The 16,477-nt window shown below is 39.3% G+C and overlaps 1 protein-coding gene across 1 annotated transcript in view; it reads left to right on the forward strand.

Annotated features, from left to right (window-relative positions):
* The window catches only part of MYO16 (myosin XVI), a 261,913-nt gene that overhangs the window by 11,064 nt on the left and 234,372 nt on the right, over positions 1–16,477 (forward strand). The window contains exon 2 of the mRNA XM_042810398.1: positions 13,187–13,257. Within this exon, the coding sequence (XP_042666332.1) occupies positions 13,187–13,257 (71 nt within the window). The remainder of the gene's footprint in view (positions 1–13,186; positions 13,258–16,477) is intronic.

A 16,477-nucleotide genomic window follows, 5' to 3' on the forward strand; every position in this document is an offset into this window, starting at 1 on the left:
TTTCTTTTTTTTTTGTTTTTTTTTTTTGTTTTAAGCAAAATAAAGAACAAAACAAAACAAAAAAGCTGCACTTTTACGAACAGGATTTGTGCTGAACGGAAGTTCAGCACAAATGTGCGCAAGAACTTCTTTACAGTGAGGTGACGGAGCACTGGAACAGGCTGCCCAGGGAGGTGGTGGAGTCTCCTTCTCTGGAGATGCTCAAGACCTGCCTGGATGCCTACCTGTGCGACCTGCTGTAGGGAACCTGCTTTGGCAGGGGGGTTGGACTCGATGATCTCTGGAGGTCCCTTCCAACCCCTACAATTCTGTGATTCTGTGATTCTGTGAAACTTCCTTAAAAATATTATCCTTCAATTTTTCAATTCTAGAAGGCTTTTCCTGCTGTCTGTATACTTATATTGTTACTCTGGAGGAATACTTAAGTGTAAGCGTGGGAAAAGATCTTACTATAGGCTTCAGTTTATCATTTTCATGTTAAATGTTAGATTTGAGAAGAACATTTGTTTGAATGTTTTAGAATCAGAATATCCTGACTTGGTAAGAACCCATGAAGGTATTTGGGTCCAATTCCTGACTCCACACAGGGCAAACTGTGAAGAGTTGAACCATGGTCTAAGAACATTGTCAAATGTTTTTTGAGTATCTAAATGAGAACGCCTGATTTACCTCTCATCTGCTTTCTGAGAATGAGAGAAGGCAACCAGGCAAATGAATGTAGTGAAAAGCAGATGAGGTGCAATTTGTTTGGAGATTTTGGGAATTAGGATAGCTATAAGTGGAGTAACTTGCTTGAGAAGCTCAGAAGGTAGTAGATCTTAAATGAATATAACCAGAACCATTCAATGCAGGAAAAAGAAATCGCTAAATTCTGTCTTTATAGGCTTTTTCAGTTACTCAGCTCTGTGCTTCCTGAATTGCAGTACTTTTTGTGGTCAAAATATACTATAGGTAGTGCCAGGTTTAGCAGTACAGCACCAAATGGATTTTCATCCACAATAAAAATGTGAGAATAGGAAGGTAACTGAAATAATAAGCAGTATATGTAAGTGTGTATGTATATTTGTGTGTATATATACACACACTGACATACAGATGATTCTTTTTTTCTCAATGCACAGAGATATTTTAACTTGGTGTGCAAGACTTTAACTGTTAAAATATTTTTCACTTCAATTTGACAGTGAACAAGCTCTATGAGGGAGAAATGAATAAAGAGCTTATGTGGCATAATGAATAGACAGCAGATTTTTCTTGATTATTATTATATGCAGCCATCATAGTAACAGGTTATTATGGTGGAGGAACTGAGGCTTATAAGAGTACAATCAATGAATGTAAGGGAATGGGTAATTTGGCTTTTGTTTCTGTGTGAATTGCATCTGAGAATGGAGGTGGGAAGGTGAGTAGTTAAGGTGAAATGGACAATTTCTAAGTGTCCCGCTTTAAATAAGGGTTTAAAGCATATGTAAACAGTTAAAGTGAGAATTCAGGCAGTCAGAATGAGTCTACGTGCTGCTTCCTTATCTGGTTCCTTACCAACGGTTCCCTATTACACTGTAGAGGTATGTGACCTTGAGCAGTGATTTTACATGGGAAACAATGAAATGATTGCATGGGATAATTTCTCACACCATGCACTGTTTAGGGTTCTGATTACATTCAGATTCAAAAGCCAAACACGACAGCTGCAGCATTAAATCATTGAGGTAGAGTCTTGGCTCCAGATTTTAGAAATCGTTGCCACTGCTGGCATGTAGTGGTAGCTTTTTTCTGGACTTCCACATTTGTTCATTAAGAATGTGTAAAATATGACCTGTAGTTTCAAAGCAGGAAGCATCTACATGAATTTGGAATTGCTGCTCTCTTTTGTAGTCTGCTAAAGAGACATTCCATGAGAAGGCACCAGCTGTCATAACATACTTTTTAGTAATTGCCAACTGAACTTCACTGTGTTTCTGCATGAGATGGTCATTTGACTAGTTTTGGTTTCAAGGCCTTCCCTAAGACTCCTATAGGTACAAGTGTTCAGAAGGATACAAGTCATTACATCATATGTTGCATCAAATTTACATAATGTCTGACAGGACATCAGAGATGTCTCATGCTGTCCATTTGTGCAAGGAGTCATTAGGCTTTGCACATCTCATGCATTATATTAGGAAAGAAACAAACTGAGAGGTGTGGGTGAAGTAGAGAAAAACTATGAAGAAGCTGTATGATATTCTCAGTTGTTTTTGACAAATTGTAAAGGGTTGTGATTGAATGCTGATACTGAAAAATAAAAGCAGAAGGTGTGGCATATATGCATTGCCATTCAACTTCTCTCCATTTTAAGAGTCTAGAAATATTATGAGAAAGGAGGGATTTCATATATACGAACAACATTGTTCTCCAGAGCTTTTCACAACTCTTCACCATCCCTGCGATGTCTAAAAGGTGGTACTGGTATCAATAGACTGAAGTATGTTAAGATGAAATTTGCCATAGAGAAAACTCTATCTCGACCAGAAAAGGTTTCATAGCATACGAATAGTAATGAGCTAAAAATGACATATGCGGAAAATAGAGATAACAGTGTAGGATTTTAAAAAAGATTTAGAAAAGCTCAGAAAAATGTGATTATGTGGACTTTGAAAGTATAAGAGTGGAGGAGCAGAGGTGTGATTCTGCTTCTGTGAAACCTATGGAAGTTTGTTGTCATCTGCGATAGGATCGAAAATCCTTCTGGAGGTGGTAGTTTGTTTGAATTTAATTAAATATATGGAAATGCTGTAAGGGAACCATGAGGGCCAGCATGTCTATGCGAGCTGGAGCACTGGGTACATGGTGGGAGTCTGTCACCTGTCACCATTGCCTGCCCCAGTAGATGCTCTGAGGATAGGGACAGGCCAAGACTGGTGGGTTGAGCAATGGCTGGGCCCAGCTGGTTGGATCCCATGGCCAGGAAGGACGGGGCTTTGTAGAGCTGGAGTCCAGCGCTGCTGAGGCCTCAATGGGGCAGGGCTGATGACCTTGGGGTTGTCATTGGGTCCAGGTCATAGGCAAGGCTGGGGAGACAAGTAAACCCTCAGGGCCATGACAACTGTATGGAGTTCAACCTGTTGTTCAAACTGGATATAATATATACGTAGCAGTAGGGAGCATAGTACTGATTTTCGAGTGCAGTAATTGATTTTAGGCATAATCACGTCTTCATGAATTGGCATTCTGTCACTGAAAGTAATCAGAGAGAGTGAGAAGCTTGGAGAGGAACAAAAAAATAAACAAAAATTAGGCTGATGGATAGGATACGTGAGTAGAAATCAGAATTTACCATTACCCAAATGGTAATGACAGATATTAATCACAGCACACAGTGATTTTGGGCTCCAGCTTCATGATTGCACTGGAGCACACATGATCTTCAGGGGAACTGGATTGTAACCATATTCATGTACAGGATATATGCAAGATTTAGGAATTTGGGAAGGAATTGTGTTAGAGTTGGTAAATTCAGCAAGATAATATAAACGAAAACATAGAAAAATGTAGACTGAATTTAGATGATAGAGAATAACTCTTTCGCATAGTGATACCTGCCAGAATACAATGCACAGTGTTCCTTAGTTGGAACATTTAAATTTTTTAAAATTCATCCATTGTGTATTTTTTGCTAATGTAAATTCCTTCAGTTATAGTTGTCTGTATATTGAAAGTCTGGAGAAATATTATATTGATCACACCCTGTAGTGGCCTTTGATTTGTCATGATTAGCATTAAAAAAAAAATAATTGCATCATTCTAGTCACTGTTTGAATTGAAATGGTACTGATCACTCCCACAGAGGTGCAATTATACCAGTAGGAAGGTACTTCTTAGAGTTCAATGCATGTGTGAGCAGCGAATCAAGATATATAATAAGTGCTTACTTACGTTGGTATGCCTCTGTGTTACGCCAATGCTTATATTTTCTGATTCAAAAATTTTCATTCCTTTTTTTTTTTGATTCCATTCCTACCACAACTCTTTCTGCACGCACTTTGTGTCAGACAGTTGTGGCTGCAGAAGAAGCCAATTCAGCAAACTGATCCAAGAGAGAGCAAAATCAACAGTTACGCTCAGTGTCAGCTGAACCGATTCACCTCCCTATTGCTGGTGCACTGATGCAAAGAAAGACAATAGAATATGCAGGCATCTTGGATTTTGACAGTAGCCTAAGGATGCATATGATACCAAATGATAATTGAAAAGTATGTTTCTAACAGTTTAAAATTAAGCTAAATTGAGGTTGCCATTAGTTACTTTCCTTTGTGTCTTCTGCTACTGTTCTGTCCTTTTGTGCTACTCCTTCATGCTGATCTTGATGTGAACCAGTTTGGGGCACTGAATCAGATGGAAGCTGCCTTTCATAAGGCTAGCCTTCAGCTGACTTATCTCCCCATACCAGCTCATGGCAGATGGACGTGTGCCACTGCTACACAAGGTCAAAGGCAGGAGTGCATGAAAGAAAGCATAAATAAGAGTGAAGCAACTTGCATTTCGATGATGTATATGCTTGTCACAGATTATGTCCTGTGAAAAGGGATGCCTGAGGACAGTATGCCAAGTGGTGAGACATTCCTGGAATCAGACAATTCCGGCCACTCGTATGTCACATGCATGACTGTTTTGGTTTAATGTATAGTTAGCTAATATCCCTGGTTGGTTCTGGTTTGCTTCCTTGTGCACGCCCGGGAATAACACTATATACATACAGAATCTAACAGCCAGTGGTCTACAGCTGGTAATTAGTACCACTTAGCAGCTGCTAAGCAGGATAATAGCCTGTTATCCTTGAAGATCTCTAATAGGAGTCCTAATGACTTGCTTACACTGCTTCTAAACCAGCTGGCATAAACTTGCTGTGCATGGTGTGAGAGTTAAAAGAGGGAGTGAGTCTCACTTTATACGGAATTCAAGTCAAGGGTAATTTGATTTATGGCAATTAAGTAATTCTGGTACAGGATCAACAGACATGGCAAAATAGAGGCAGCGTACAGTCTATTCAGCAGAAAAAAATAGTGGTGTATGCAAATTCTTCAACTTCCAGTGTTACATTAGGGAAAAACATGGGATGGCAATTGTTTTCAAATTAGTCTATTGCCCACAGTAAGAGTTATTTTGCTGATGTGTGTTTTAGTATGGTGTATATAATAACTGTTAAACTGGAGACTTGAATACTCTGAAATAAATTTAACATACTGTAAAATGTTGTAAGGCTCTGAAACTTATTCAGTTCTACAAACATTTCAGTGTACAGTTGGATGTCTCTGTATACCTCACTAACAAAAATTCAGAATTCAGTCAGGTCCATGCTACCAGCCCTTGATGACATAGCTAATTTGACCCAGGAAATAGCCATGCTGGCAAACCCCTGCAGTACTGTCAGCTATGATGAAAGAAGCAACATTTTTAGCTAAGTGTGTGTTATTCTATGAGGTTATTTACAGAAGTTTTAGTTGCACTGAGGTAAAATCACAGCTTTATAAACTGGTGAGACCTTAACGCAGCATTTTTCTCTTTTGACATGGCCAGAGCAGTAGCTCTGGAAAAGTTGATTAAAAAACAGAGGCAGTAACAAGGGATGACTACCATGACTACCACTGCACAGAGCCTTAAGGTGTGCTGCTTGCAGAAATATCTTTGGTGTATAAAACTGACTATTGAATTAGCTAGAACTGGCTCTTCAGTCTTCTCTAAATTACAGTGGTCACTGTTTTTCTGCTTCAGTCTAGGCATGAGCAATTCTATTTGAAACTGTAACTATAAGGCAGGTAGGAACTGAATATTATGAAGAGAAAAAAGAAAGAAAATAAATATCCTACAAAAAAAAAAAAAAAAGAGGAAGAAATTAGATGTAAATATTAGGTAATGCGATCCACTAGTTTTTAAATATTGTTCCTCTGAATCTATCCTGGTCCAAAGTGCTTTTCCATTCGAGTATCGGTCTTTATAGAGTCTTAAAACCAAAGGTGTTTTACCTGCCATACCACTGCTTAACTTGTGGCTTGTCTTATTTGACTGCTGCCCATGATCACTTTTTTGTAAGGAGGTTAATTTGTAATTACTGTGCTTGTGCATATAAGCCATTGATTTCTGGTCTTAAATATTTTCCAGTGTATATATAAAATGAAACAGGAAAGGTGGAATTTGCTTGAAGAAATGTTCTATTTAGCACTTGTTGAATAATAGTAGAGCGTAAACTCATGAACTATTCTGGCGATATCTGCATAGCAACAGAAATATCTGCCCCACGGGGGGAACTGCGACCTCCTCATTGATCTCATTTGAGTTAGAATTAGTGACTGTGGAGCCTAGAGACGTAACAATTATTTTTATGGGATTTTCTGGTTCAGGCTACCTCAGATAACAGGACGGCTGTTCCCTTGACCTTGAATGATTTATATCACTAGGAAGCTGCTAGGATTGCTGAATGCCTAGATATGGACGTGCAGTGGTTGAGGCTGCCAGTCTCAGTGGGATGTGCTATCCTGTCACTTGCTTCTCCCTGCTGCTTGAAGTTCTACCTTACTTTGTCTGAGGCCCTGAGACACACCCAGGCTTGGGATCTGATTGATTTCTCCACTCAGAAAGCAGGGCAGAAAACTTGCATCTGTTTTGATCCAGGTCTAACCTTAAAGCTGTGACAATGAGAATGTTGGACTATCTCTGTCAATCTGTTTCATTGGTGGTTTGATTTCCTTCTTTCAAAGAGAATGCTATCAAATCAGCCCGACGATTCATATCCATTCATATTCATAAGTTCAGCAAAGAATCAGTGACCCTATTGCTTTGGGACCATCATCAGATTTCTTGTCTGCCTGAAGAAAAATTATAAACTATGGGAGCTCTTCTAGGTAGAATGAAAGCAGTGGCCTCATCCTCATCCGTGCCGTGTTCAAACAGCAGACAACATGGTGTGGATATAGAAAACTAAGGTTCTCTAATTCAACTTCTGTGAAAAATGTCTGTTTCTTCCCTTTGTTAATACTTTGTTAATGTTAATTGATTTCATTTGCTGCTCTGATTAAGACTAACATAACAGAGATTGGTGTTCATCTGTACATCTCTTGTGCAGCTGAGTTGTCTAACGGGTTCTTCATAATTATCTTCAGTTCAAGCTAAAAGTACAACGTGACTGGAATAAGGAAAGCGTATTAGAAAGGAATGAAGAAGAAAGAATTATAAGTGGTGCACCTATACAGGGTTTAAGATGCTTTTGTTAGATGAAGAATCTGATTATGGAGTGACTACCAGACAAAATATGGCACTTTGTTAATTGAAGGTAGAAATATACTGTTCTCCTTGGTTCAGTGTCATTTCTGTTATCCAGTTACACAATTTCATGGTTGACTTACCCCCAGAACTACTTTCAGCCATTGCTGGAGTCCTTACTCCACTCTCTGTATTTGTTTGTAGCCATTCCAGGCCATTCCCAAGGAGTTTATCTAGCTGAAAGGTAGTCTTTGTCTTGTGCCAATGTAAGGGAAGTGGCAGAAACATTCAGCCTGAGGCAGCAGGTGAATAGAAAGATCCATTTCGGCAGCAGCATGGTCATAGGTGTCCACAGTAAGTCACATTTCTTCACGTAACAAACAAGTAAAGCCTTCCAGCTAGAGGTATGTATCCCTGCTAAACTGAGAACAAAAATAAGTGTTAACAGGAGCAAAGTTTACACTAGGTAGCTACTACTCCCAGAGGAATGACTGTTAGAAACATCTACTAGTAATCTATATTCAACACAGAAGAAGGTAAGTTTTACATTGACTGGATATTTCTTTTTCTGTCTTTTCTGTTAAAAATGAAACTGGTTTACCCATATCTAAAGTTTGCATTACCACTAGTCACTAGTGAGCTCTTGGTAGCCTTGGGGCTTCAGGAGTCGTGTGCAAGGTTCTCCTGTCACTGCAGACTTGTACTCCTTTACTTTCTAACATATAAGATTACAGATGGTTCTACATAGTATAATAGCTAGTAACTAGATGTTTTTAGTTATAGTCCAGCAAAAGTAGCATTTATTCCTATGTATAACAAAGTTATTAACACATACTGCCCAGTTCTTTAAACCAAACTAAAACGTCAGCTAATTGTCACTGGTCATTCGACAACTGCTGTAGCATCTAAAAAAGCTGAAAAAATGCCAAAGCAAGTCCAGATAAAATTAGCCTTACAGATGTAAACCCACATGGAAGGCTACAAGGCCTGTGACTGGCAACAGGTATGGCTGTGCTAGCTTTATTGGATGGTAGGACTGCATAGAAAGTTGTAATTCAGTAGATACAGTCAATGAACTGTGGAAAGCTATTCAGCTCAGTGGAATAATTTAGCTAACATTGTAACGTGAGACCAATTTCATTACTTCAGTGCTTTTTAAAAAGCTTCATTAGACAGTATGGTTTGTGAATGGTTGTATCAGTTCTTCTTTAGCTTGCTGATAATTTTGCATGTTAGATCCGAAAGAGGTTAGAAGAATGGATGGGTCTCTTTAAGCATGCAAAGGAGGAGCTTGAGAGTTTACAAAAATGTTATTCTCAATTTTTATTTTTAAGTAGATGTCAGCTTCCTGTCTTAAGGCCTATTTTCAGTCCCTTCTCTTTCCTGGAGATTTCTCTTCCGTGAAAGAATATATATCAAACTAGTTTTGAAAGAAATCCTTTGAAAACTATCTTAAAAATTGCACTAATTAAGGGAGATGCAGCATTTCCAGAATACATTTGTGTGTGACTTGTCCTCATTAGGGATTTTTTTCCCCAAATTACTGGCAGTAGTTCAATCAAAAGGAAAAGCTGAACATAAAAGTGAAGATTTTCCTGTTGACTGGTATGGCCTTCAGTGGAAGACCTAAGTGAATTGCATGGTTGGGAGGGGAGTTTTGCTTCTGTGATCTTTTCATTGTTTTCTTTTTTATTATGTTTTGCAGAGAAGGGTAGAATTCAAGAAAAGAGGAACATTTTTTTACTTGCCTTTATATGCAGAGGAATGTTTCACTTAATCCTAATTCAGAGCAAATTCTCTTGCCCAGTTGAGAGTTTGCATATATTCCTAAGTAGTCTCTGTGATGTGAATTTCCCAAAGCACTGAATAAACCACACAGTAATGAGGAAAAAATAATTCAGACAAAGAACAGAAATGTTGAGCTTTTATCTACTTATTCTGGTTTCTTTGTATATGACTTGTTCATTTGCTTATGGTCCTAATTAATATTCTACTTCAAGCTTGCAGTTTTGTATTGTTTCTGTGTGATATAATCTTGGTGCATATTTCTTCTGGGGGGGAAGCAGGGCGAAGACACTAATTGTTATGAATTTTAATTTTGGCTCTAGAAATGATCTGTCATTTTTTGCTTTTAAAAGCAGTGTCACTGAATGGATCTGGAAAGTTGTTCCTTCCTTCTGCATAACTGTTCTATAAGCACTAAGACTTTGGGAGGCTTGATGAAGGGAAGAGACAAAAAATTCTCTTATGTTTTTGTACACAAGTGGCCAAGGGCTTTTTGTGTCAGTTACAATTTTGGGCTCCAGATGATATTTTTGTGGAATATTCTTAGAAATGCAATTTTCCATTCTTGTCCTGCTCCTAGCAAACAGGTAAGATCTTCATCTCCTGTCTTTGCATAGAGGGAATTAGCTTTAAAGCAGTTTTGATGTTTTCAAGACTCTTAATGAGTGATTTCATTTCAATGATCAAACAAGAAATCTTTAGTCTTATTTTTACTGCCATTATTTTATTCTTTTTTTTTTCTTGAGAAAAAATACTACACAAAAGCAGTATATAAAGTGGCTGAGAGACTGAAATGGCTAGACATTTTTTCTTGCTGAAAATAAGGGATGAGGAAGTAGAATGGCTGGGTTAACTTGTTCAGATGAAATCCTGACCAGATTGGCATATTGAAATTACTTTTGGAGCTATAAGAAATCTTTTGTAATATAGAATCAGTGTTTTATGTCCTGCTAAAGAAAAGGTTTAACATACAAATGCTGAAAATATTCTCATGAAAATGATACAGTTGCACACCTTTTTAAGGAGGTAGGAAAAGTCTTAGCTGGCACAAACCTGAGATGGAGAAAGCATCTCCTTATATGGTCTGCAATTCAGATATTAAAAGAAGGGAGGAACTTTGTTATGTGCTTTTGTTTTTGATGGACTTTGCCTGGATGAGGACACTTGTGTACTTTAGAATTGAATTTCCAGACTTGAGGGCAGAAATAAACGCATTGTTTTTTGTCATTCATCCATTTTTTTTTCTCAAGGTTATGAAAATATGTATGTATTTCTCCACCTTCCCTCTCTCCTTTGGTGCTTTTTATCTTGCTTGACATTTGTTTTATTTCAGGTTCCTTAATGTTCCATTTCTGCTTCTAATGGATAAACTAGAGACAACAGTAGCTTCTAATTGTAGTTAGCTTTCAAAGTGGCATTTGCCAGAGCGTTTAGTCTTTCAGAGTTGTATAAATGAACCAAACCAAAACCTTGGGTGAGCTGAAATAGGTTCATGGAACTACTCATAAATTGTGAATTTATACAGTGGTTTGGATTGATGTTTGATTTTCAAAGTTTAAACATGAGCAGAAGATTTAATGGATTTGTATAACCAATGTAAGTATTTGCTCACTATATACCGCTGTGTTTACTGTGTGTCGAGCAGGTAGTGATGATAATGCCAAGCCTTTTCTAGTCCAATTTTCACATGAATTTTACAGGCTTGCAACCATTTAGCCAGATTTTCTTTTTAAGTAGCATGCATCTAAGACACATGATAAAAAATAACTTAGTTTTTTCGAAAGACATTACTTGTAAAAATTTACTGTCTGAGAAGAAAGCTGATTCCTTTCAAAAAGGTCAACTGAATGTTTGAGTGCAGTAAGTACATTTAGTACAGTGAAAAAGGAATTAAAAGATATTCTCAAGATAAAGCAAGCACGCAAAATGCGTGGGTAAGGAGGAGTTGGTGCACATTGTGCACATTATTTCAAGGTCTTTGCATGGTCCCCCACTACATCCTTATCTCTAAATTAGAGAGAGATGAGTTTTGAAGGCTGGACTATTTGGTGGATAAAAAATTGCTTGAATAGTCATAGCCAGAGAGTTGTCGTCAGCAGATCTATGTGGCAGTGATGAGTTGTGTCTCCCAGAGTTTGTCCTAGGACCGATGCTCTTCAACATCATTATCAACAAACAACATGGACACCGGGAAGCTGAGTGGTGCAGTTGACACAATAAAAGTAAGGGATGCCATCCAGAGAGACTTGGATGGGCTCAGAAAGTGAGCACATGAGAACCTAATGAGATTCAATAAGCCAAATGGAAGGTGTTGCCCTTGGGTTGAGAGAATCCCAGATGTGAGTACAAAGTGGGTGAAGAATTCATTGAGAGCAGCACTGTGGAGAAGGACTTAGGGGTCTTGATGGATGAAAAGCTGGACATGAGCCAGTAGTGTGCACTTGTAGCCTGGAAGGCCAACAGTATCCTGGGCTGCACTGAAAGGAGGATAACCAGCAGGGAGAGGGAGATGATTATCTGCCTCTACTCGGCTCTTGTCAGGCCCTTTCTGGAGTACTGTGTTCAGGCCTTGGGCCCCCAGCACGAGAAGGATGTGGAGCTTTTGGAATGGGTCCAGAGGAGGGCCATGAAGAGGATCAGAGGGCTGGAGCACCTCCCCTACAAAGAAAGGCTGAGGGATTTGGCTTGTTTAGCTTGGAGAAGAGAAGGCTCTACGGGGACCTCATTGCAGCCTTCCTTCCAGTCCTTGAAAGGAGCTTACAAGCAGGAGGGGGACCAACATTTTACACGGTCTGAAAGTGATCAGACAAGGGGGAATGGCTTTAAACTAAAAGAGGGAAATTTTAGTTTAGATGTTAGGTGGATTTTTTTTTACTCAGAGGGCAGTTAAGCACTAGAAGAGGTTGCCCAGGGAGGTTGTGGATGCCCCATTCTGAAGGTACTGAAGGCCAGCTTGGATGGGGTCCTGGGCAGCCTGATCTAGTGGGTGGTGACCCTGCCCACAACAGGGATTGTATCTAGATTATCTTTAAAAACCCTTCCAACCTGAGCAATTCTATGATTATTTTCTTGACAGATTCTTAGGAGCTGGAACAGCTGTGAGACAAATTGATGGCTCTCCTGGAGGGCAGAAATTGCAGTGGTGCAGTGGTTTGGGGTACCCAGAACTTTAGAATGCTTCGTGGGCCTTTGCACAACTCTGTCTAGGAATCTTAAATAAGAATAAAACCCAGGATTTCCATATGATGGGGACAAAATGAGCTATGTTCCTATTCATAGTACATTATTGGCCGTTACTTTCCTGGCTGAAGGCTTTTTAAAAGGGTTTTTCTTACCAGTTCAGTGAAGAAAGAACTGCAGTGCTGGGGTGAGTTCTCCTGATGGTGCCTGACAGTGTGACTGCTCTGTTCTGCTCCAGGAATGAGCACTGGTGACATGAGTTATTCAGTGCTTAAATTCCAAACGAAAAGGTTATAAAGGCAGTGAAGACCATTGGGAAAAAGTGCTGAATTTTCATCCTTGACTGGGCACTGATAAGCAGGGTTGTTTTTCTGCTTGCATTTGTAAACCTGCGTTCATTTCAAAAGGGAGACTGATAGATGTAAATGGAAGTGAGGTTGAACTATGAATATCATTTTAAGAGTTATTCTGCATTAGTAATCTGACAATGTACTGTAAAGGTTAAATTGAGTGCAGATCAGATCATTTAGCTATGGTTTGGTGATTAATGTTGAGTGATACAACTTATGAATGCTATTTTCAATTATTTACTGAAAAAGCCAACAGGTCTTGTGGGAACTCTGCAAAATCAAATCAAACCAATAGACTGTGATTTTGCTCCTAAGGTGATTGTGACCTTGAGTAAAAGTCTCTTTCCTCCCCTCTCCTACGTATAGAGCTGACATGCACATCATCTGTCCTTTTGAGAAGTCCTCGATACCGTTCATATTTAACATTGTTATCAAAGGTTCTTTGCTTCCAGGCCTAGCCATTAAAATAGATGGGGTGGGAGATGCTGACATGATAGTTTTGCAAATGTTATCTCAGCAGTTTGCATATATTATTAAATCTGTTAATGAAGATGGGGAAGAATCAGGCAATTAACAGCTCGGAATTGGCTGTATTGCTGCATTAACTCTTGTTCCTCTTTACTTTGATATTTCAGTGCTGCGACTGTTGAAAGATGGTGCTGACCCTCATATGCTTGTTTCCTCAGGAGGTTCCTTGCTCCATCTGGTAAGAGTGATTGAATATTAGTGTTAGTGACTGTGGATAAATACAGTGGGGTACTGAGTAGCAGATTGGGAATATCAGCAAGAAGAATGTCTTAGCAGTACTTTTTTTAATCTACACTGTCCTCCATGGTCATTAATAAGGCATCCAGCTATGCATGTGAAATAAATGGTCATTTTCAAATTGCTTATCAAAGGGTGGATCATATTCTAGGAATGGTAACTAACCAAGTAAAATGAGATGTTTTATTTATAAATTATCTGCACAGTTAGAACAAAGGAAATACTGTTTGATTTTGAAGATAGAATTGTGTGTCTCAAAGATTCATAGTTCCTATATAAAGAACACCATGATATAACATTTTCCTTTTGTTTTTGTGCATATTTTCTTGCACTAATTTTCTACTCATGGATATTTAACACAGTCTGCATCTGGTTCATCATTATTTGCATTGCCATTTGGATTAAGTAGAAGACAGAAGGAAAACTGCTCGTATGCAGTGGTCAAGAGAAGCAAGATGTAAGGGCATGTAGGCGAAAGACTACCATACAGAAAAGACTATAGAGACAGAAGCCATTGGCAAAGGTTACCACAAATTCTTAAGTCTGATCATCCTTTGCATCCTCTGTGATGCTTCAATTGTAGATGTGGTTTCTGTTCGATGTGAAACTATTTTAAGATACTTGCATTCTTCTTTTATTTCATAATGCTGCTAAAATAAATGTGACTTCAGAAATATGACAAGGGCATAAAAGATCTAGTTAAAAGTCTGCTTGCAGAATATTTTATTTTAGATTTTGGAAGCACTTTTGAAAATTTTTTGCTTAACAGTAGCTTGAAAATGTGGTTGGTTTCAGATTATGTTGATCTGTTGAATTTCTTATCTCTGATGAACATCAACAACTGAATTTAAATTATGGTAGTGATACTAGGAATGGTACTGTTGCAATGAAACTGTCAGTTTCTGAAGCTGTCATTTACACTGCAAACTAAAGGAAATACACTACATCAGAATTTAATTTCTGTTGAATAATTTGTCAGTATATTCGAAAATTGTTTAATGCATTACTGCTTTTTAACCTCCAAGAGTTTAGTTTTCATCTGTATTTATGAACTCAATATTATGTGCAACTCCTACATTCACCAAGGTACCTCAGCTATGTTTTGACTGCACAGAGGAACCCATCTTGGCACTTTTCCTTCTTCCCCCTTTCCTCCTAGTGTCCTAGCTTCCATATCATATTAATGCAGATGAGCAAACTGGATGCCATGGTGTGGTTCTGCACATGATATTAGATGTGACAGAATAATTATTCCATACTCACTTGCAAATTAGCAACTTGATCTCCTTCTAATGACCCACCTGGTGGATGAGGGAAAAGCTGTTGACTTAGTCTACGTAGATTTCAGCCAAGTCTTTGGTGCTGCCTCCCACAATATTCTCCTGGAGAAGCTGGCAGTCCATGGCTTGGACAGATACACTCTTTGCTGGTTAAAGAACTGGCTGTATGGCTGGGTCCAGAGAGTGGTGATGAATGGAATTAAATCCAACCACTGAGCGACCAGTCACAAGTTGTATCTCCCAAGAGTCCGTACTGGGGCCTATCCTGTTCAATATTTTTATTGATGACCTGGATGAGGACACTGAGTGCACCCTCTGTAAGTTCGCAGATGACTCCAAGCTGGGAGAAAGTGTTGATCTGCTTGGGACTAGAATGGCCCTTCAGAGGGATCTGAACAGACTGAGTCGCTGGGCTGAGGCCAATGGGATGAAATTCAGCACGTCCAAGTGTCAGGTCCTGCACTTTGGCTACATCAACCTCAGCCAACACTACAGGCTTGGAGCAGAATGGCTGGAAGTCTGTGTAGAGGAAATGGACATAGGAGTATTGGTTGATGCTTGGTCGAACACAAGCCAGTAGCGTGCCCAGGTGGTGAAGAAGACCAATAGCATTCTGACTTCATCGGAAATGCATTGCCAGCAGAAACAGGGAAGTGATCATCCCCCTGTATTCAGTACTGATGAGACTGCATCCTGAGTACTGTGTTCACTTTTGGGCCCTTCACTACAAGAAAGACATCGAGGCCCTGGAACGTGTTCAGAGAAGGGCAGTGAAGCTCATGAGGGATCTAGAGCACAAGCATTATGTGGAGAGGCTGAGGGAGCTGGGATTACTTAGTCTGGAGAATAGAAGGCTCAGGGAAGACCTTACTGCTCTCTACAACTACCTGAAGGGAGGTTGTGGTGAGCTGGGGGTCAGCCTCTTCTTCCATGTAAGCAGTGATTAGGATTAGAGAGAATGACCTCAAGTTGCACCAGGGGAGATTCAGGTTGGTTGTTAGTGAATGCTTCTCCAAGAGAGCGATCAGGAATTGGCACAGGCTGTCCAGGGAGGTGGTAGAGTCACTGTCCCTGTAGGTGTTCAAGAAACATTTAGATGTTGTACTGAGGGACGTGGTTTAGTGGGAAATATTGGTGGTAGGTGGATGGTTTGACTGGATGATCTTACAGGTCTTTTCCAACCTTGATGATTCTATGATTCTGTGATATTTTTCACAAATTTCACTGTATTTGTGCACTTACTGTATATGTGTGATTTCCAGGGCAAGGAAATGTTACACAGCTGTAAATATTGTATGAGGTACAGATATTAAGAATGATATTGAAAGCACCCAGGTACCTAATATAGAAACTTAGGCTCCTTGTAGCCTCTGCAGTGGAGAAAGATTATTCCTCCTCTACTTACTGAACTCATGTGAAAGGCCAGAGTCAGGATGTTACCTGAGGTGCTCTAATTTCCTTATGTAGCATCCATAAGCACATGTGGTCTGACATGTGGCAAAAAGCATAAGCTGAAAACAATGCCTGTGCTAATTTATTCTTCTTTGCAAAAAAATTGCAAAAAACACATGCTTACATGCACACACCCACACTACCCCAAGCACACTTGTAGTGTGCAGCATATGTGTTTGTCAGAGAGACTTGAACAGGAATCACTATGGGTAATGGTGTGAAGTATAGAGAGGTGTGTATTACTGCTACAAACTGCATAAAAAGGTAGGAGTTAGTGTGTTTGTGATGTACATGAGTGTGAGTGTGAATATACTTGCAGCCTACTGCTCATGATGCATTCATTCAGTTCCTGTGTGCTAATTTGGAAGGACAGTATTGAATGAATAGAAAGCTCATCTTCACTGCAGCTTTTAGCAGATTTCATTTAGC

The sequence above is a fragment of the Centrocercus urophasianus genome, unplaced genomic scaffold, assembly GCF_019232065.1.
Source record: "Centrocercus urophasianus isolate 14NV4802_14NV808 unplaced genomic scaffold, USGS_Curo_1.0 seq_12, whole genome shotgun sequence".
Taxonomy (NCBI): domain Eukaryota; kingdom Metazoa; phylum Chordata; class Aves; order Galliformes; family Phasianidae; genus Centrocercus; species Centrocercus urophasianus.